General features: G+C 40.9%; 1 protein-coding gene across 1 annotated transcript; it reads left to right on the top strand.

The window, feature by feature from the left end:
* The first annotated feature begins 2980 nt into the window (after positions 1-2980).
* LOC113171877 lies at positions 2981-5884 on the top strand. Its single transcript, XM_026374614.2, has 4 exons — positions 2981-2987; positions 3125-3190; positions 4852-5376; positions 5478-5884. The coding sequence occupies exons 1-4, from the start codon at positions 2981-2983 to the stop codon at positions 5636-5638; spliced, it is 759 nt and encodes a 252-aa protein (XP_026230399.1). The 3' UTR covers positions 5639-5884.
* Positions 5885-22372: the final 16488 nt, after the last annotated feature.

Here is a 22372-nt window from a genome sequence, read left to right as displayed (position 1 = left end):
AAAAATGTGTTTTTAAGAGTAATTTTAAGGTTAAAACCAAGATTTATGGTTAGGGTTTATTTAAGGTAAGGCAAGTGATAAATATAAAATTGAAACATAGCAGATAACCATGGTTTACACAACAGTAGGGTTGGAAAATGCATCAATGAGTGTCCTCACACTGTCTGCCAAATAAAAATGTGTGAGATAACAACAAAAACTCAAACGCTGCCTTCAAAACCATCGTCTGTCTGAGTTTCAGCTTGTGAATTTCTGAATTTCCACATCCCACTTGATGTGATGATTCCTGCCTGTTCCTTCAACAGTTGGTTTGATTTTTCTGTTTCTGCTTTCACAGTCTCATTCAAACTTACCTGGCTACACTCCTGCCACTTCCTGCTCTGACCATTTTTGGTAAGTGACTGTCTCTCTTCCTGGTTTTCCCACCAATAACCACCCAGATCCAGAGGATTCTGGAACAGAAGAGTCCTCCTGTTTTCTGGGTCCTCTTTCCCATAAAGAAGTTATTTTCCTTAGAAGGACTGGTTGGACACATAGTCCACCACATCCACAATTCAGAGGAGTTTGCTACCAAGATCAGAGACCTGAAACTGGATACTGATGAACCCATGGTATCCTTTAGTGCCACTTCCCTCTTTACCAGCATCTCCATCACTTGTGCTTTAATATCTGTAAGGAGAGGACTAAAAGAAGACACGTCTCTCAGCACCAGAAGCAACCTCAACCCAGACCAGATCTCCTTGCTCCTGGACCTCTGCCTGAACACCACCTACTTTACTTACAAAGATGACTGAGACAGGGCTGGACCATGGGTTTACCGGTGTCACCCACTGTAGCCAACTTGTATATGGAAGTGGAGAAGAAAGCGATCCACATACCGGGGACGACACCAACCCACTGGTTCAGATATGTGGATGACACCTGGGTTAAGATCAAGGTCCAGGAGGAACAGGCTTTCAGAGACCACAGAAAATCAATGGACACAACATCAAATTAATCAGGAAAGACACTTGAGACAACCAGTTGGCCTTTCCAGACTATGCAGTCATGGGACAGTCTGGGACAGATGGCAGACTAGAAATAGAGATTTACAGAAAACCCACCCACACTGAGCAGAACCTTTTCTTTGACTCACATCATCCATCAGGACTCTGAACCATAGAGGCCAAAACATTCCCATCTCCACAGAAGCCAAAAAGAAGGAAGACAGGCATCTGAAGACAGTTTTAAAGACCTGTGGATACCCCAAGTAGGCGTTCAACAAGGCAGCACCCTGTTCCAGAAAAAGAACAATGGAACAGCCAGAGTCACAGGTCCAACAGAAAAACCTGGTCATTCTTTACATTGAGAAGCTGAAAAGGATTTTTGAAGTACACAGCATACCTGCTACTTCAAACCCACCAATACACTCAAAGACTCATCCATCCCAAAGACCGGACTCCAAAACACAGAATGACAAATATAATGTCTGTGGTCCAGTGCAGTGAAGAACGCTCTAATCTGTACATTGGAGAAACTGAACAGCTGCTACACAGGAGGTGTAACAGCTCAGGACCTGAATGAACTGTGGACCTTTGTTAGAGAACTTGTACAAAGAGTTTTCATTTACATTTGTTTCTCTCATGAAACTGCAAGTGGTTTGAGAGAGGGGGGGCTTTGCATGTTCAATTCTATTTGATTTGTATGGTGCCAAATCCCAACAGAAGTCATCTTAAGGCTCTTTACAGTGTTTAATTTTTAAGATCTTACAAAATAGAACTTACAGAATTATATTTAAAACCCAACAGGAGACAGTGGAGAGGAAAAAATCTTTCACAATCTAACCTTCCATGGTTTCACTTAATGAGTCTATTTAGTCCACAGGTGAATTAAAACCAACCTACACCATAAATTTGTTTTTGTAACCAACTGTCTTCAAACTGAAGAAGCTACTTGATGAGTAGTGAAATGTTTTGACATAATAAGAAGGAAGTCCAGTTACCATGACTCAACTTCCAGATACCAAGCTAATGCTATTTTAGGGGAAGCATAATTTCTGACATCAGTGCCTCCGACTGTTCCAGTAATACAGTTGTTTTTTTTCATTTAAATTAGTTATTTAGCTTATTTCATCCTGCAAAATATCTAACTTGAGAGAAACTAGTGCAAAATACATTTTCTTGCTTACTGAGTAATAGAATTTTAATTTGTGAAAGTTATGACAGTTAAATAATTTACAATGCAAAGTAGATAAAACAGAAATACAGTTGACACAGAGGGAAATGTTATTAGTGTTGGAGATTTGTTTTAATATCCACCCACCAGCCACTTCTCTACCTGCTCTCCCAGTTGTTGATTCAATTCAATTAAATTTTATTTGTAGAGCGCTTTTTACAATTGACATTGTCATAAAGCAGCTTTACACAACCAAAGAACAGTACATGAACAGTAAATGTGTAAGAATCATAATAATCAGATTGTCCCTGATGAGAAAGCCGAGGGCAACGGTGGCAAGAAAAAACTCCCTGAGAAGGCAACAGGAAGAAACCTTGAGAGGAACCAGACTCAACAGGGAACCCATCCTCATATGGGTTGATTGCATGTTGGCTCCACCTGTTTCCCTTTTCCCTACAAATTCTCTCCTCAGTCCTCTCCCCACTGTCAGATCATTGTGTTTTCCCCAACCTGCTCCTGGCCATCGTCCTCAGCCCTGTTTTCTCCCTCCCTGGATTGTTTGGACTTTGCCTCTCTGAACTTTGGACTTTAGTTACCTGTTTTCAGTGAGTTGTTTTCCTGCCACTGAGCAGTGGTTTTCTGTTGTACTTCTGATTTCTTGTTTTATTACTTTGTTCCCCAACATATTGGTAGTTTTATGTTGTCACCTTGTCGTCGTGTTTTTGCCCCCCTTAGTTCCCTGTTTTGTGTACTTTTCCTATAAATAATTCTAGTTTCTGTTCATTCTTGACTTGTCCCTTCTCCCACTTGAGACACAAACAGCCAGATGGAAAGTCAGAGGATCAACACAGTTCTACGGTTCATCCTGAGGGAAACATGAATGAAGCAGTTTAACTGAGAATTGAAATATTTCAGTCTGAACAATAAACCTCAGCTGAAACATTGAACAGCAGAAAGGTTTTTGTATCAGTCTCTGTCACTGTGGGAGGATCTGTCTACTTGAACTTTGGATCTGGAACTAAACTGTATGTAACAGGTAAGAACAAACATTTATTTATTTGTTTATAGAACAAGTTTTAATAAGCATATTTATGATGCAAAATAAAAAGTAGGATCAACAAAGTTCTTACGGTTCATCCTGAGGGGAACATGAATGAAGCAGTTTAACTGAGAATCCATCCAATAATTAACTGAACAATAGAGAAAAACAAAAACAGTGGTGTTGATCTGAACATTAGAGAAAAACCTCATGGAGCTGAAATCTGATCCTGGTTCATCATCTGCACTCGTTCACCTCAGCTGACACATTCAACAGCAGAACAGGTTTTTGTATCACTCTCTGTCACTGTGAGACTGGATCTTTGGTTCAGGAACTAAACTGTATGTAACAGGTAAGAATCAACTTTCTTTGTCTTCAGTCATTTTATTGATTCTTCACTTTCACTCGGATTCTGAAATGTTCAATATTTCTTAACATTATTTTCCTGGACAGAACATTTCCAGAAACTCTTCTAATGTCAGATCAAGTATTTGTGATCAGTGGATAAATGTGTTTTACATAATCAGTAAAACTGATTCAAATACCTTGAAGAAAACATTAGTAGTATCCAGTATGTAGTATTACACATACTGCAGAAACTCTAGGATCTGAAAGTTTCAGCTCTGAGTGCACGATAAATAGAAATAACATTAGAATGTAGAATGTATTTTCAGTGCAGCTAATATATCCTGTATGAACATGTAAAATATGTTAAATCAGAGTTGGACAGAAATCTACTACTGTAGATTAAAACTACTGTAGATTAAAACTATATGAAAACAATAATATATTAAATTAGGTTTAATATATATTTATGTTGGTTACATAAATAATCACAAATTCAATTAACAAGTTGAATTACAGTACTGTGCAAAAGTCTTAGGCACCATTAATTTCTTCTTTGGTTTAACAGTGCTATTATAAATAAAAACCTATTTATATTGTAGTCACTTAATTAGAATACAGCTAGTGTTCATTACAAATATGTTCACAGTGATCAAGAGAGATCAGAAGTCCAGCAAGGACCAAGGATGCCAAGTTGGTCCTTCTGCAGCCTGAAGAAGCTGGACCAGAAATGTTTTTTGTGGAAGGAGAGAAGCCAAGAAACAACTTTTTGTATAAGTTAAAAAAACAAACAAGTGAAATAGAAACTGGTTATTGTTCATAAAAGAAAAAAGCAAATGGTGAACAAGACTTTTGCACTGTACTGTGTATTTAAAATCAGGCAAATTTTATTTATTTATTTATATTTAGATGTATTGTGATATTAACTGTTTTTCCTTAAAATTATGTTTCTGTTTAAATAAAAGTCACAAATTAATTCTCAAATCAATTTCAATTTTTAAACAGCTGTTGTAGTTTGGTTGCCACATTTTCCTGGTCTGCACTCTACCAGTGTCGTTTACCGAGCACGGTTTGTCGACCCTGTGTCAGTAACAGGATCTTTGCTAACATCAGTAAAACTGGTCCAGTCTGTGTAGTGAACTTTGTGTTGAGGACTAGTTTACTAGAATATATCTAGTGGAGATAGAAGAAAGTTCTACTGGATCAGAGTCCAGGTGGTTTCCAGGATCCCACTGAATTTGCTGCAGTGCTGGAAGCTGCTGTTGACTGTGTGAATGTGTGTCTGTGCTGCTTGTTGCTGCTTCAAACTTCAGGTGAGCAGGTGCTGAAGCCCGTGGTGAGCGTGTACCCAGCAGCATCCAGAGACCACCTGGAGGGGAAGAGCTCCCTGCTGTGTGTGGTCTCAGACATGTTTCCTCCTCTGGTCCAGTTCTCCTGGAAAATCCAGAAGAAGAAGAAGGAGGACGACTCATGGGACGAGTCGAGCCCTGCTGAGGGAGAACAGCTGGAGCTCCGAGAGTCGGGACGCAGCGCCTCCATCTTGCTGCTCCATCAGCCACAGAACAGCACATATAAATACCGCTGTGAGGTGAAGCATGAAGGGGGGACAGTGGAGGCCCAAACACAACAAGGTGATGAAGGTTTGGTGACTGTGTTCAGCAGGGATTCAGCTTCATGTGGAGACGCTGTCAAAGAGAGCAGAGCAGCAGAGCACTGCCATTTGTCCCTGCTACTCCAAACATGTGACTCCTTTTGTGTTTCAGAGCTTCCAGCTCCAGCAGCCTCCTGTCCTCCAGAGAGAGAGCCAGCAGACCTGGCAGCTCTGCAGCAAGCTGACTGTAAGATCACCTGCTGCCTCTCTGCATGGACAGCTCCAATGTTGTGCTGCAGAGAGAGCAGAGCACTGACTGCTTTCTGTTTGAATCCTTTTGTGTTGCAGTGGTTCCCCTGGATCCTCTCCAGTCTCAGTACCAGGTGAAGCTGCTCTGTCTGCTCTACACAGTGCTGATAGTGAAGAGTCTGGTGTACTGCTGTGGACTCTCTCTGCTGAGGATCCTCACAGACAACGGAGCATCCAGCAACTACTCACATGATGACTGACTGTTTTCTGCTGCACTTTTCTCACCATCACATCTCATCACTTCATCTCATCGATCACTTTGATCCGTTTTCAGAAATATTAGTTAATTGTTTTAATGAACAGGTCAGATACTTTCTCAACATGACAAATACACATAATACAGAATATTGATTGTGACTAAGTGTAAATAAAGGATTTTCTATCTACTACGATAAACTGTTTCTGCAAGTTAAGTTGGACAAGTTTAATTTTCATGTATTTTTACTTTTGCTGTTTATATTTTAATGTTACACATGATGTAAAGTGTGATAAGTTTTCCAAATTCTTTCAGTACAACATTCAGAATAAAATGAAAATAACTGTTTCTTTGTAGTTGTATATGTATATATGAATTAATTATGGTTATAGGACATGCTGTTACAACAAGATTCATATACTGACAAACATATATTTTACCCATTTTTAATTCAGGTTGTTGTTAAATTTTAACCTAAAAGCCTAAGCTGAAGACAGAAATGTCCATTTAGCTCATTTATAAAAGTATGTTTGGATGTTTCCACATTAATCTGGTTGATTTATGATGATCACTGAACATGTAGATTAACCACTTATTATAACTGTGTCAGTGTGGTTATAAAACTCTACGCTGATGATACTGTTCTTTACACAAGTGAATAAAACGACACAGTAAGCTGCACAAAACTTATATAAAAATACAAATGACCTTATTTCCAAGTTGCAGGAACTGTGAATAAAGTTATTCTGGTTAATTATTTACAGGTAATGTAAAATGTTACCTACAGTTTGTGTCATCATTTACACTTTAAACCTATTTTAACAAATGTTTAAAATGACACAGTTACAGTAATTTTACAGTGTCAGTAAGTGAACAAGTTAAAATGTGTTTTTCAATGGATGTTTTCTACAATGGTTGTAAATTCTCATCCAACAGTGACATCTACAGTTTTCTAAAGTAACAATCGTCCATGTTGTGTGTTGATTGTCATTTTGGAGGATAATGACCGACTCTGTGTCAGTGAGAGCCTTTGATCAGTAAAACTACAAATCATCATTTCAATGTGTGAGCATGTGACCTTCAGGTGGGTCATCTTTGTGGATCACTGAATGCAGTTTAACTCTGTGTGTGAGCAGGGTTCAGTGGAAAAACTCCAGAGATGGAGCAGAGTGTGAACAGCAGCAGATGTGAATCTGTCCTCAGTGGTTAATAGAACTTCTAAAACTGTTGACTGGGAATCATCGCTTCATTTCCTGCAGCAGACAGGCTGTGTGGTTTTCTGTTCTGCAGCTACCACACTGTTATCTGGGGTTTGTCACTTGAATCAAACACTGACGGGTACAATCATCGTGTTTAGAGAATGATTCCAGGAAGGTTGTTGTTGTTCTGTGAGAGAAATTAAATTAAAGGACAGATGTTAGTTGTTCTTCACACCAGGAAAACAAAGTTTGAACATGATATTATGGAGAATAAAAGTGGAGAAATATGTGTTGGTTCAGCTGTTAGTCCTCTTAATTAATGTATTTTACAATGATTCACTGTTCTTCTGTAAATATACTGCATCATTTTAATTATCCTGCCATTAAATACTGCAGATATAATTAGGATCTAATCGTTCATGTGGTCACTCATTTCTAGAAAGTACAGCAAGAAAATGTTTTGATGCAGGTTTGTTGGTGTTTGACCAAATGTCAAAAGACACCAAACATTTCGGACTAATTTTTGAATTAGTCTGACAAAACGGATGTAGTTCAAAGATTTTACTTTATTTTTAATTGAAAACTTCAAACTGTGCAACAAACCACACAACAGCTTCAGCTGAGCTGTCAATCAGCAGCAGCAGGGGCTGATGGGAGGTCTGAGGAGCCGTTAGAAACCACGTGGCCCTCGTCTGATCTCACAGCTCGTCCTTGTTTGGCCTCAGCTGCATCAGAGCTCCACTTCTCCCCAGGTTCACCAGAGGAAACACCACTGCACAAAATGCTTTTCCTCCCAGCTGCTGCTCTGTGCTGTCTGTGTTCAGGTGAGTGTTTCCAGCCAATCAGGAGCCAACAAAGTCCACCTTTAACCAACACTGTCACACTAACCTTCATCTATGGCTCGGTTTCTCTGCAGCACTGGTTTCCATGGCAGCAGAGCTGGTTCAGGATGATCTGACATTGACCAGGAGAGTTGGACAAACTGTCTCATTCAGCTGTGGAACTGAGCAGTCTTACAATAATTGGGTGTTTTGGTACCAGAAGAAAGAGACAGAAACATTTAAAATGATTCTGCAAATTGATAAGAGAGATGATGAGTTAATTAAAAGTTACAATCATCCTCAGGAAGATGATTTCACAGCTGAGATTAAAGGAAACAATTGTGAGTTGAAGATAAAGAAAGTTAAACTCGATCATTCAGCCTCCTACTACTGCTCCTGTTATAAGTCAGGTTCCCACAGTGAGAAATGATTCCTGCAGCCTGAACAAAAACCAACAGATGAACAGATGTCAAACAGTGTTTGTAACAGGAAGAGAGCAGGAAACTACAGCACATAGTTCACCTGCATCACACTAATTTATTGATTTTGATGGTTGATGGGGTGGCTGTGGCTCAGTAGGTAGAGCAGTTGACTACCAATCATAGGATTGGTGGTTCAATTCCCGGCTGCCATGTCACATGCCAAAGTGTCCTTGGGCAAGATACTGAACCTCTAGTTGCCCCTGGTGAGTTAGGTCAGCTGCATAGCAGCTCTGCCATCGGTGTGTGAATGGGTGAATGTGACGCAGTGTAAAGCGCTTTGAGTACCAACTAGGTAGAAAAGCGCTATATAAGTGCAGAACATTTACCATTTGATGGTTTTAGATTTTATTGTTTTTTTTAGTTCAGCAAAAAAACGGGATCAAGATAAAAACAATAAAAATCATATCAGATTTTTTTTTTTAAAATAACAAAGATGTTAAAATTTGACAAAAACTGTAAAAGTATTTCTGTGAATTTTCCAGAAACTCCAAACTGTGAATACTCTGCTCAAATGAAACTGAGACTTTAATGTTGAATCTTTCTTTGATTCCAAACTGAATGAGCTGAAGTTCAGAGCCTGAAGGACAAAAGCTGTTTCTACTTTAATGTTGCTGAAATGATCATTTTCACTGTGAAACTCAGACATTTGTTCTTTTTATTCAGTGTTTCAAACTTCCGACGCAGCAGAAAACCACACAACAGCTTCAGCTGAGCTGTCAATCAGAATTGGTCATCATCATCATCATCATCATCATCTGTGTTCTGGTTTTTGAAGCAGGAGTCAGAAACATTTTACATCCTTCTGCGTTTTGCTCGGAGTAATGGTAACATAGCTAAATGTCATGATCCCAGCTTTACATCCTGCCTCGTGCTTTTATTTTTCCTCTGCTCTCCACAGTATCCAGCTTCACGTAATCAGCCTAATTATTCCCACCTGATGTGCTCAACTCCTTTTTAAACACCCAGTCGTCCACTATTGACACCTTTAAAAGATTCTCTGACTTGTTTCTAGTCTCCAGTCTTGTTATTTCTGACTTTACCTCTGATTTATCGTTATGACCTTTCGTGCACTCTGACCTTACTGTTGCTTTCCCCTCTGTGAAAGACTGTTGTTCTCTACCTCTGCCTGCTTTCTAGACTCTCCTCTCTGGATCAAAGTGAGAAATGAAGTAAAACGTTTAAGATAAAGATGAAGACAAGTCAGCAGCTCTGTGATTCAGAACGAGACACAAGTCCAGTTGAGGCTGATTGAGGCTCAAACTGATTATTGTTGTAACAGTGACAACAAAATTCAGACTTGAACACAAACTATGATCTTTATCTAAAACTCCACAAACATGAAACCTCAGTTTAGTCAAATAATAAAACTGATTTATTTCAATCTAACAGGTTTAGATAAATTAAATTGTCCTGATCAGTGAATTAGAAAACACGTTTCGTTCTAATGTGTTACAGTTCCTCCCTTTGTCCCCTGGTCTCCCTTTTTCTCCTGCCACTTCCTGTTTGCCAATACTTGGACTTGCTGGTTTGTTGTCTACTCCAAACTCTTCATAACTCAGGTTCGTTCGTTTATCAGTTTGTTTATGGACTTCCTCACACAAGAGTACTCTGGACTCCATCGTTTGTATCATCCCGACTATACCTCCGTTTTGTTTGTACTCGTTTGCCCTCATTTGTAAGAGAACAATCCAGCCATAACAGCAACCATGGAATCTCCACATTCTACCATTGGTTGCCTTCCTCCTTGTCCTAGTTTTGTGTGTTATGGGGACCTGGCAGACATACTCAAGGAAGAGTATTTAGATTTGTTGTGTAGTGCAGAGTGTTTGGTGGGGTGGCTAAACTCAGGGATAGACTTGAGGGGTTTTGAGGCTATTTTCAGGGCAGTAGTCAAGACTTTTGTGAAGAAGGGATACCTGATGATGTATCCAGAGTTTCTGTGTCTCAAAGACGCTGTGATGGCTGCCCAACTCAACAAGTTCCTTCCTCAACTTCCCAACCCAGCCAGCCCTCCTTGCTCTGCACCAGAACTACCCGGTCCCCACCTTTTGTTGGTACTGCAGCTGATGCTGCTTTAGTTTTTACTACTGCTGCTGCTCTCGTCCCTGTTCCTGATCCTCCTGCTGCTGCTCCCGCTCCTGCCCCTCCAGTTGCCAGCACAGTGGTTCGTCTCAAGTCTTCAGGCGGTTCGACGCAGAGCTCAGACTTCAGGCGGCACTCCTGCTGTCACTGGTTCGCCACCAGGCCAAACTCTAAGGATCTGGGACTTTGTTAACCTTAGTTTTAAACCCAAGTTTGTTGCTGTTGAAACTGGAGATAAAGTCAGTTGAGGTTCTCTTAAAAATGTGCAATAGAAAAAAAGTACATAATTGGAAATAGAGATTTACAGAAAACCCAACCACACTGACCAGAACCTTTTGTTTGATTTACATCATCCATCAGGACCCTGAACCATAGAGCGCAAAACATTCCCAAGAACAATCAAAGAAATGCAAGATAGCAAGTGAGTGTAGAAAATTTCTGACACAGTGTGAAAATTAACATTTCTTTATGGAAGTCAAGGGGAGGTGTGTGTGTTTGATTTGAGTGTCGCAGTGATGAAGCAATACAATGTAAGACGACACTACTGAGTGTGTTGTGTGGAGTTACAACGGATGGAGCTCCAGCAATGACAGGTGAGCACAATGAAATGGCCTCTATGGCGTGCACCAAGGTGAAGGAAAGCGGGTGTTAAAATTAACTGTATTATCCACCAAGAAGCTGTAATACAATTGTTAAATTTCTTCTGCTATACTTTAATATTTTAACATTTTCAGCTTATTACATCCTGCAAAAAGTCAAACTAGAGAAATGCTATTGCTAAATGCATGTTGTTGCAGATTGAGTGATAGAATTATAATTCCTGAAAGATTTGAAAGTTAAAACTTGAATTTACAAAAAAAAGAGATAAAACAGTGTCATGAGTAAGGAGGGGAACGAGGCAGGAATGAACTAAAACAGGATTTATTGGGTGAAACTACAAAAAAAAACAGAGAAACTAAGGGGGGTGTCAACCGACAAACTACAAAAACAGGCAGGGATACACGACGAAAAAGTGACAACAGAAAACTACCAAAATGGCGTGGAACAAAGTAACAAACCAGGAACCAAAGTACAAAACAAAACCACTGCACGATGGCAGGAAAACACTCACTGAAAAACAGGTAATAATGTCCAGAATTCAGAGGGGGGAACATAGTCCAGAGAATCCAGGGAGGAAAGCAGACAGGGCTGAGGAGGACAAGCAAGATCAGGCAGGGTTAAGCAGGCATGGGAAACAGGCTAGGAACAGGTTGATAAATGATGACGATCTGACAGGGGAAAAGGACTGAGGAGAGTTTTTGTAGCCAGAGGGGAACACAGGTGAGTCCAATGTTCAGCTGATTGCTGTGAGCAGAGGGAGAGAAGGGGCTGGTGGGCGGAGTCCAGAGGGAGAGGAAAACCAAGGCCGGCCGGGGACAGGCCGAAACCATGACAAACAGTAATACGGTTGACACAGAGGAGAATGTTATTAGTGTTGGAGGCATCCGATTATAAAACGGCAAGCAACATATAAAATGTCAGACAATCAACAAAGATCTACGGTTCATTCTGAGGGGAACATGAATATTTGAACCGGTTTAACTGAGAATCCAGAAATATTTCAGTCTGAACAATAAATCTCATCTGACACATTGGACAGCAGAAAGGTTTTTGTATCAGTCTCTGTCACTGTGAGAGGATACTACTACTGGATCTTTGGATCTGGAACTAAACTTTATGTAACAGGTAAGAACAAACATTTGTATAGCGCCAATTTACAACAGAAGTTATCTCAAGGCACTTTACAGTGTAAGGTTTAAGACCTTACAGAAAATATTTATACAAAAAATTATAGAGAAAACCCAACAATCCCATTTGAGCAAGCTTTAGGCAACAGTGGAGAGGAAAAACTCCCTTTAGGAGGAAGAAACCTACAGCAGAACCAGGCACATAGTGGGCGGCCATCTGCCTCGACCGGTTGGGGTGAGTGGAAAGAGAAGAGAGAAAAGAACAGCAGGCACAACAACAACAAGCAGCAAGAACATTGGGCAGATGAACTGGATTCTGGAGATATACAGCTCCAGGCTGAGGATACCTGCAGAAAAGTACAGAGAGAGGGAGACAGAGAGGAGGAAACAACTACAGGAGAGAGAAGACACAAAGTTAGAACCTGAACTGGGAGCTGGTTCCACAGGACAGGGGCTTGGTAGCTAAAGGCTCTGCCTCCCATTCTACATTTGGAAATTCTAGGAACCACAAGTAAACCTGCAGTCTGAGAACGGAGAGTTCTGCTTGGAAGATATGGAACTATGAGTTCTTTAAGATAAGATGGAGCCTGATTATTAAGGGATTTATAAGTGAGGAGAATAATTTTAAATTCAATTCTGGATTTAACAGGGAGCCAAAGGAGAGAAGCTAACGTAGGAGAAATATGATCACTCTTATTAATTCCAGTCAGAACTCTGGCTGCAGCATTTTGGATTAACTGGAGGCTCTTTAATGAGTTATTGGGACAAACTATTAATAAGGAATTACAATAGTCCAGTCTGGAAGTAACAAATGCATGGAAAAGTTTTTCAGCATCACTTTGGGACAGGATGCTCCTAATTTTAACTTTAATGTTTCTCAGGTGAAAAAAGGCAGTTCTAGAGATTTCTTTGATGTAAGAAGTGAAGGAGATATCCTGGTCAAAGATAACTCAGATTTGTCACAGTATTATTTGAGGCCAGTACTAAGTCATCAATGGTGAGAACGTGAATAGACATAGTGTCTCTGAGATTTTGAAGCCCAAACAGTATAACCTCTGTCTTGTCTGGATTTATGAGAAGGAAATTGGAGGACATCCAGGCCTTTATGTCTTTTAAGCATTCTTGAAGTTTAACTAATTGATAGGTATAGCTGGGTATCATCTGCATAACAATGGAAATTTATAGAGTGTTTCCTAATAATATTGCCTAAAGGGGACATATATAAATTCTCCCTTGTTATTAGGAAAAACTGTTGACAGTGAATCAACACTTTGTTTCCTGCAGCAGATGCAGCGTGTGGGTTTGTGCTCTGCAGCCTCCACACTGTTAGCTGTGGTTTCTGACTTTAATGACAGCACCACAGTACGATCCACTGGAGCTAAAGACTCAGTCAGACAGCAGCAGGGGCAGGGGCTGATGGGAGGTCGGAGGAGCCGTTAGAAACCACGTGGCCCTCGTCTGATCTCACAGCTCGTCCTTGTTTGGCCTCAGCTGCATCAGAGCTCCACTTCTCCCCAGGTTCACCAGAGGAAACACCACTGCACAAAATGCTTTTCCTCCCAGCTGCTGCTCTGTGCTGTCTGTGTTCAGGTGAGTGTTTCCAGCCAATCAGGAGCCAACAAAGTCCACCTTTAACCAACACTGTCACACTAACCTTCATCTATGGCTCGGTTTCTCTGCAGCACTGGTTTCCATGGCAGCAGAGCTGGTTCAGGATGATCTGACATTGACCAGGAGAGTTGGAGAGAACGTCTTATTCAGCTGTGAAGGAACTGGACAGTGTGATGATCAGTACGTTGTCTGGTTACAGAAGAAAGAGACAGAAACATTTAAACTGATTTTGGTTTTTGATAAGAGTAAAGGTAAAGTACATAAAGGTTACAATCATACTCAGGAAGATGATTTCACAGCTGAGAAAAAAGGAAACAATTGTGAGTTGAAGATAGAGAAAGTTAAACTCGATCATTCAGCCTCCTACTACTGCTCCTGTGTGAAGTCAGGTTCCCACAGTGAGAAATGATTCCTGCAGCCTGAACAAAAACCAACAGATGAACAGATGTCAAACAGTGTTTGTAAGAGGAAGAGAGCAGGAAACTACAGCACAGGTTCACATAGTTCATCTGCATCACAGAATTAAAATTAATATTTGTTTCTTTAAAAAACAAACAATTAATAAATTGATCTTTTTTGGATTTAAACACATTTTAAGTTAAGTTAAAGTTTAAAGAAAATTTCTTTTCTTCTTATAAATGTTCAGTAAAACTCTCACAGTCCAAACTGTGTGTTTGTCTGACTATCACTGTGAGGACCAGCAGGAATCTTTATCCTCTGGACTTGTGACGAACCTTTGTCTTTACAGACCTTTCTCTTGGCAGAAGCCTTGGTGGGTGGAGTTGGGTCATCAGTGAGATTCAGCTCACCTGGTCTGGCTGCAGTATAAAACTGGTGGCAGTCAACCAGTCAGATTGGTTCTTTTCTTGGTGTTTCTATAAAGCTATGTAAAATATATTATTCTACATACTCAGGCGTTTTTACAAAGTCAGGACATTTTCTCTGGTCCTTACTGGAGGGTGTTTTAAAGAGTAATTTCAAGGTTAAGACAGGTTTTAGTTAAGGAAAGGCACGTGATAAATTGAAAATTGAAACATAGCATATGGTTTAGACAACAGTAGGGTTTGAGAATGCATTATGTCAATGAGCGTCTTGACACTGACTTCTTCTTCTCTTTCAGCTTTTCCCATCAGGGGTTGACACAGCGAATCATCCTTTTCCACCTCACTCTATCACGGCATCTTCTACCCTCACGCCAGCCAACCTCATGACCTCTATTATAACAGACCGTCTGGGAGTCCTCAGCCGGCTCGCCGCTCCCAAGTTCTCCAGTCGCCGTCAGGCAGTCCGCCTGTGGGTCTCCTGCCTGGCAGCTCCATGTCCAACATCCTTCTATCAATATATTCACTATCCCTCCTCTGCACATGTCCAAACCATCTCAGTCTGGCGACGAACCAGAAGGCAGAGCCTTAGACCAGTGAGCCGGCTGGACAACCGGGGACTGGAGAGCCGGCAGGAGAGCTAGCCGAAGACCCCCAGGCAGATGGCCAGGAGATGACCAGCCAGGCAGGAGACCCAAAGGCGGACTGCCCGATGGCGACTGAAGAACTTGGGAGCGACGAACTGCCTGGGTACTCCCAGGCGGACTGCCCGGTGGACTGCCCGGCGGCGACAAACAAGGCTGGAGAGGCCTGGGCGGAATGCCCGACGGCGACAAACTTGGAGCCAGCTGGAGCGGAGGGGCCAGCACAGGACTACAGTTCTCAGGCGGCTCCCAAGGAGACAAGAGCAGGGTGATGGCGTCTTCATTGTCATCCCACCATATATTCTGGAGTGACAAACAAAGTTCGAACGAAGACTGACGATGTGGCAGCGACGACCTCTGCGTCGGACCGCCTGATGACTTGAGAGGTGGAAGCGACGACCTCGGCGTCGGGCCGCCTGGTGACTTGAGAGGTGGAAGCGACGACCTCGGCATCGGGCCGCCTGGTGACTTGAGAGGTGGAAGCGACGACCTCGGCATCGGGCCGCCTGGTGACTTGAGAGGTGGAAGCGACGACCTCGGCATCGGGCCGCCTGGTGACTTGAGAGGTGGAAGCGACGACCTCGGCATCGGGCCGCCTGGTGACTTGAGAGGTGGAAGCGACGACCTCGCCGACCAGACTGAAACCGGGGCCGGATCCGTGACAGGAACAGGAGCCAAATGAAGAGCAGTGACAGTGGCGACTGCGGCAGCAGCAGGGGAAGCAGGATCAGGGACCAAAGCAGCCTTGGCTGCGGGACTAACAAAAACGGCATCGGCTGCTGCGCTACCAGAAGCAGCATCAGCTGCAGGGCAAACAAAACCAGCATCGGCTGCACGACTAACTAAAGCAGCTTCGGCTGCACGACTAACAGGAGCAGCATCGGCTGCAGGACCAACAAAAATCGCAGCACGAGCAACAAGAGCCGGGGACCGGGGAGCACTGGTGGAGGAGAGCAAATAGGGCTGGCTAGGTAGGGCATTCAAACAAAACCTTTGCTTGAAGGAACTCAGAGCAACCATCACAGCGTCTTTAAGACACTGAAATTCCGGATACATCATCAGGTATACCTTCTTCATAAAGGTCTTGATTGCTGCCCTGTACAGTGCCTCAAAGCACTCTGGGTCAACTCAAGAGTGCAGCCAACCAACCAAATACTCAGCACTGCAACACAGGTCCAAATACTCCTCCTCCAGAATATCTGCCAGGGTCGCACAGCGCAAATCAAAATTTTCTTCTTTACATGTTTTGTAATAGGATAGTTCATTAAATAAAAAATATCCTAATGTAATTGTACTTCTTTCCACTAAAACAAAGGGGAAAACATGAATTTATTGTTATTTATAGCTATGCTTCGATTTTGTAGTCAGGCCCACTTGACATCAAATTATGCTGTATGTGGCCCCAGAACTAAATTGAGTTTGACACCCCTGCTTTAGAGGTAGAGAACTCCAGCAGAACCAGGCTCAGGGTGGGCGGCCAGCAGCTTGTGGAAATCAACACCCCCTCACTTAACAGAGGTGGAGGCATAAGACAAAATCTGTCTATTAATCATGCTGCCCCTTCATCCATTCCCAGAAAGATGAGGACCAGATCATATCTGCACCAGGTTGGACACACTTAACGAGCCACTTTAGGGGGTTGTAGGGGTTACCAGAGGTTTTATTATAACATATTTCACAGCCTTCCCCTTCCATTGTTTCACCCAATGAACCTATTCACTAAACCCAAACTAAACTAAACCTGCGAGAATACATTTGTGTCTCTAACAAACTATCTTGAGACTGAAGAAGCTACTTGATTAAAAATGAAATGTCTTGATCTAATAAGAAGAAAGTCCAGTTGACAAGACTCAACTTCCAGATACCATGCTAATGGCAATTTTAGGTAAAGCACAATTTCTTGCATCAATGCCATCGAGTGTTCTGCTAATACAGTTGTTTCATTTAATTTAAATGAGTTATTAGCTTATTTCATCCTGAAAAATATCTAACTTGAGAAAGACTAGTGCAAAACGCATGTTGTTGCTAATTGAGTAACAGAATAATAAATTGTGAAAGTTATGACAGTTAAAGAATTTACAATCCAACATGAAACATAACACAGTTGACACACAAGGTAATGTTGTTAGTGTTAGTGTCTTTGAAACAGGATCTGAACATTAGAGAAAAACCTCATGGAGCTGAAATCTGATCCTGGTTCATCATCTGCACTCGTTCACCTCAGCTGACACATTCAACAGCAGAACAGGTTTTTGTATCACTCTCTGTCACTGTGGTGGGAGATCATCTTTGGTTCAGGAACTAAACTGTATGTAACAGGTAAGAATCAACTTTCTTTGTCTTCAGTCATTTTATTAATTCTTCACTTTCACTCGGATTCTGAAATGTTCAATATTTCTTAACATTATTTTCCTGGACAGAACATTTCCAGAAACTCTTCTAATGTCAGATCAAGTATTTGTGATCAGTGGATAAATGTGTTTTACATAATCAGTAAAACTGATTCAAATACCTTGAAGAAAACATTAGTAGTATACAGTATGTAGTATTACACATACTGCAGAAACTCTAGGATCTGAAAGTTTCAGCTCTGAGTGCACGATAAATAGAAATAACATTAGAATGTAGAATGTATTTTCAGTGCAGCTAATATATCCTGTATGAACATGTAAAATATGTTAAATCAGAGTTGGACAGAAATCTACTACTGTGATTATTAATGGAACATTTTAATGTCATATTTTTAATGTAACACAAAAAACATTTTCACCTTAAGATATAATAAAGTATTTAATAATAGCGGAAAAGATTTCTGGTTAAAAGATGTATAACAAAGTGATAAGTGTTTAATAAATGATATATATAGTATTAATACATAGACTAAAATACATTTGAATATAGATAAAGTTCATATTAGAATAAGTTATAATATTATAATATTAAGGTATTAAAACCATATGGTGCAAACAATAATATATTAATTACTTTTGATGTATATTACTTCATATTGGTTACATAATTAATTACAAATAATATTAACGAGGTGAAATATATTTAAAATTATTTGAGGACAAAATATTATTCATTTATTTATATTCTTTAGTTGTATTGTGATATTAACTTTGTCTCCTCAAAATTCTGTTTCTGTTCAAATAAAAGTCACAAATTAATTCTCAAATCAATCCTAATTTTTAAACAGCTGTTGTGGTTTCGTTGCCACATTTTCCTGGTCTGCACTCTACCAGTGTTGTTTACCGAGCACGGTTTGTCGACCCTGTGTCAGTAACAGGATCTTTGCTAACATCAGTAAAACTGATCCAGTCTGTGTAGTGAACTTTGTGTTGAGGACTAGTTTACTAGAATATATCTAGTGGAGATAGAAGAAAGTTCTACTGGATCAGAGTCCAGGTGGTTTCCAGGATCCCACTGAATTTGCTGCAGTGCTGGAAGCTGCTGTTGACTGTGTGAATGTGTGTCTGTGCTGCTTGTTGCTGCTTCAAGCTTCAGGTGAGCAGGTGCTGAAGCCCGTGGTGAGCGTGTACCCAGCAGCATCCAGAGACCACCTGGAGGGGAAGAGCTCCCTGCTGTGTGTGGCCTCAGACATGTTTCCTCCTCTGGTCCAGTTCTCCTGGAAAATCCAGAAGAAGAAGGAGGAGGACGGCTCATGGGACGAGTCGAGCCCTGCTGAGGGAGAACAGCTGGAGCTCCGAGAGTCGGGACGCAGCGCCTCCATCTTGCTGCTCCATCAGCCACAGAACAGCACATATAAATACCGCTGTGAGGTGAAGCATGAAGGGGGGACAGTGGAGGCCCAAACACAACAAGGTGATGAAGGTTTGGTGACTGTGTTCAGCAGGGATTCAGCTTCATGTGGAGACGCTGTCAAAGAGAGCAGAGCAGCAGAGCACTGCCATTTGTCCCTGCTACTCCAAACATGTGACTCCTTTTGTGTTTCAGAGCTTCCAGCTCCAGCAGCCTCCTGTCCTCCAGAGAGAGAGCCAGCAGACCTGGCAGCTCTGCAGCAAGCTGACTGTAAGATCACCTGCTGCCTCTCTGCATGGACAGCTCCAATGTTGTGCTGCAGAGAGAGCAGAGCACTGACTGCTTTCTGTTTGAATCCTTTTGTGTTGCAGTGGTTCCCCTGGATCCTCTCCAGTCTCAGTACCAGGTGAAGCTGCTCTGTCTGCTCTACACAGTGCTGATAGTGAAGAGTCTGGTGTACTGCTGTGGACTCTCTCTGCTGAGGATCCTCACAGACAACGGAGCATCCAGCAACTACTCACATGATGACTGACTGTTTTCTGCTGCACTTTTCTCACCATCACATCTCATCACTTCATCTCATCGATCACTTTGATCCGTTTTCAGAAATATGAGTCAAATGTTTTAATGAACAGGTCAGATACTTTCTCAACATGATAAATACACATAATACAGAATATTGAGTGTGACTAAGTGTAAATAAAGTATTTTCTATCTACTACAATAAACTGTTTATGCAAGTTAAGTTGGACGTGTTTAAAGTTCATGTATTTTTACTTTTGCTGTTTATATTTTAATGTTGCACATGATGTAAAGTGTGATAAGTTTTCCAGATTCTTTCAGTACAACATTCAGAATAAAATGAAAATAACTGTTTCTTTGTAGTTGTATATGTATATATGAATTAATTATGGTTATAGGACATGCTGTTACAACAAGATTCATATACTGACAAACATATATTTTACCCATTTTTAATTCAGGTTGTTGTTACATTTTCAGAAAGATTCAACAAACAGCACAAAACCTAAACTGAAGACAGAAATGTCCATTTAGCTCATTTATAAAAGTATGTTTGGATGTTTCCACATTAATCTGGTTGATTTATGATGATCACTGAACATGTATATTAACCACTTATTATAACTGTGTCAGTGTGGTTATAAAACTCTACGCTGATGATACTGTTCTTTACACAAGTGAATAAAACGACACAGTAAGCTGCACAAAACGTAATAAAATTCAAATGATCTTATTTCTAAGTTGCAGGAACTGTGAATAAAGTTATTCTGGTTAATTATTTACAGGTAATGTAAAATGTTACCTACAGTTTGTGTCATCATTTACACTTTAATCCTATTTTAACTAATGTTTAAAATGACACAGTTACAGTAATTTTACAGTGTCAGTAAGTGAACAAGTTCAAATGTGTTTTTAATGGATGTTTTCTACAATGGTTGTAAATTCTAATCCAACAGTGACATCTGCAGTTTTTAAAAGTAACAATCGTCCATGTTGTGTGTTGATTATTATTTTGGAGGATAATGACCGACTCTGTGTCAGTGAGAACCTTTGATCAGTAAAACTACAAATCATCATTTCAATGTGTGAGCAAGTGACCTTCAGGTGGGTCATCTTTGTGGATCACTGAATGCAGTTTAACTCTGTGTGTGTGCAGGGTTCAGTGGAAAAACTCCAGAGATGGAGCAGAGTGTGAACAGCAGCAGATGTGAATCTGTCCTCAGTGGTTAATAGAACTTCTAAAACTGTTGACTGTGAATCATCGCTTCATTTCCTGCAGCAGACAGGCTGTGTGGTTTTCTGTTCTGCAGCTACCACACTGTTATCTGGGGTTTGTCACTTGAATCAAACAATGACGGGTACAATCATCGTGTTTAGAGAATGATTCCAGGAAGGTTGTTGTTATTCTGTGAGAGAAATGAAATTAAAGGACAGATGTTAGTTGTTCTTCACACCAGGAAAACTAAGTTTGAAGTGATATTATGGAGAATAAAAGTGGAGAATTATTTAGTGATGTGTTTCTGTGAACATCATTATTAGAATTATAACTGATTGATTCACTTACATTCTCTAATACATTTGTCTCCTAAAAAATGATCATTGTTTAAAATTGACACCATGTCGGCCCTTTCAACATCTGTCCCAGAGCAAAATGAAAAAGTTCCTCTGCTCTGGTTAATCAGAGAAACAGATCACAAACCACCGAGACAAACGAGTCATGTTGTTGTTATTCTCAGAACCAGAGCGTCCATGTTGGTTCACCTCACGTCTCATATTTATGACACACATATAGACCCATGTTCTGTGTGACACACACAGACTGTCTCCATCATTAGGAAATAACAGGCTGGCTTCTTAAAAGTCAACTTACAAACAGAACTTACTTCTATAAGAGTTGCAGATGCTGAGTGTCGTTGATCTGTCAGTGTGACATACAACCAAGGCTACAAAGGTGGGGTTCAAGAAGAAGCATTTAAAAGTCATGGAGTTGCTTGGTGTTCAAATTCTTAGTTTACTCACTGAAATGCAACTAAATGTATAACTCTTGTATCACGTGCTTTTACAGGATTTGTAGTTGATATTCTTTTACTATCCATTAGAACAAACCTATGAAAATTATCGACCCACTGGACTAACTTACGAAATCAGTAGGGGATCAAAAAAATTAATTGATGGCCACAGGTTGAGAGGATCTCATGTGAGTCTCTGCCAGCCTCAAACACACTTCCAAATGATCATCAAGTTAGAATGGTATTTTGATCTTATAATAATCTTAATGTGGGACTTTCATAAATAAGCAGCTGTCGTTGCTTTAAAAAAAAAGACAACAGGACAACTGGGATTTTAGTTCAGAAATGCTGCTTCAAATTTCACTAGTTCTGAATAACAGTGGACTGGCAGATGAGGCAAAGACACTTTGAATATGACATTTAGATAAATAAGTCCTCCCCCCATTCTGTATGCAAGTGGTAGGTTTTTGGCCTCTCACTTGGTCCAGCTCCCCCACTCATTTTTATACTCTTTCTTAAAGTTTAGAGAATAAAAGATAAGAGATAAGTTTTGACTGGCTTCCCTGTATGTCATTCAAGTTACAAATAGTGAGAATGGATGACAGCCTGGCATCCATTTACTATTGTCATGCTTCGAACTGTGCAACAAACCACACAACAGCTTCAGCTGAGCTGTCAATCAGCAGCAGCAGGGGCTGATGGGAGGTCTGAGGAGCCGTTAGAAACCACGTGGCCCTCGTCTGATCTCACAGCTCGTCCTTGTTTGGCCTCAGCTGCATCAGAGCTCCACTTCTCCCCAGGTTCACCAGAGGAAACACCACTGCACAAAATGCTTTTCCTCCCAGCTGCTGCTCTGTGCTGTCTGTGTTCAGGTGAGTGTTTCCAGCCAATCAGGAGCCAACAAAGTCCACCTTTAACCAACACTGTCACACTAACCTTCATCTATGGCTCGGTTTCTCTGCAGCACTGGTTTCCATGGCAGCAGAGCTGGTTCAGGATGATCTGACATTGACCAGGAGAGTTGGACAAACTGTCTCATTCAGCTGTGAACGAACGGA

The sequence above is a fragment of the Anabas testudineus genome, chromosome 17 (genome assembly GCF_900324465.2).
Source record: "Anabas testudineus chromosome 17, fAnaTes1.2, whole genome shotgun sequence".
Classification (NCBI taxonomy): Eukaryota; Metazoa; Chordata; class Actinopteri; order Anabantiformes; family Anabantidae; genus Anabas; species Anabas testudineus.
The sequence above is the reverse complement of the archived record's forward strand: the minus strand, read 5'-3'. Positions and strand labels throughout refer to the sequence as shown.

What these genes read in the sequence shown, in the direction of transcription:
- LOC113171877 (XM_026374614.2), top strand. An exon ending in AACTAAACTGTATGTAACAG is followed by an intron (nt 3,191 to 4,851) that starts GTAAGAACAAAC and finishes TTCAAACTTCAG; the next exon opens with GTGAGCAGGTGCTGAAGCCC. An exon ending in AGCTCTGCAGCAAGCTGACT is followed by an intron (nt 5,377 to 5,477) that starts GTAAGATCACCT and finishes TTTGTGTTGCAG; the next exon opens with TGGTTCCCCTGGATCCTCTC.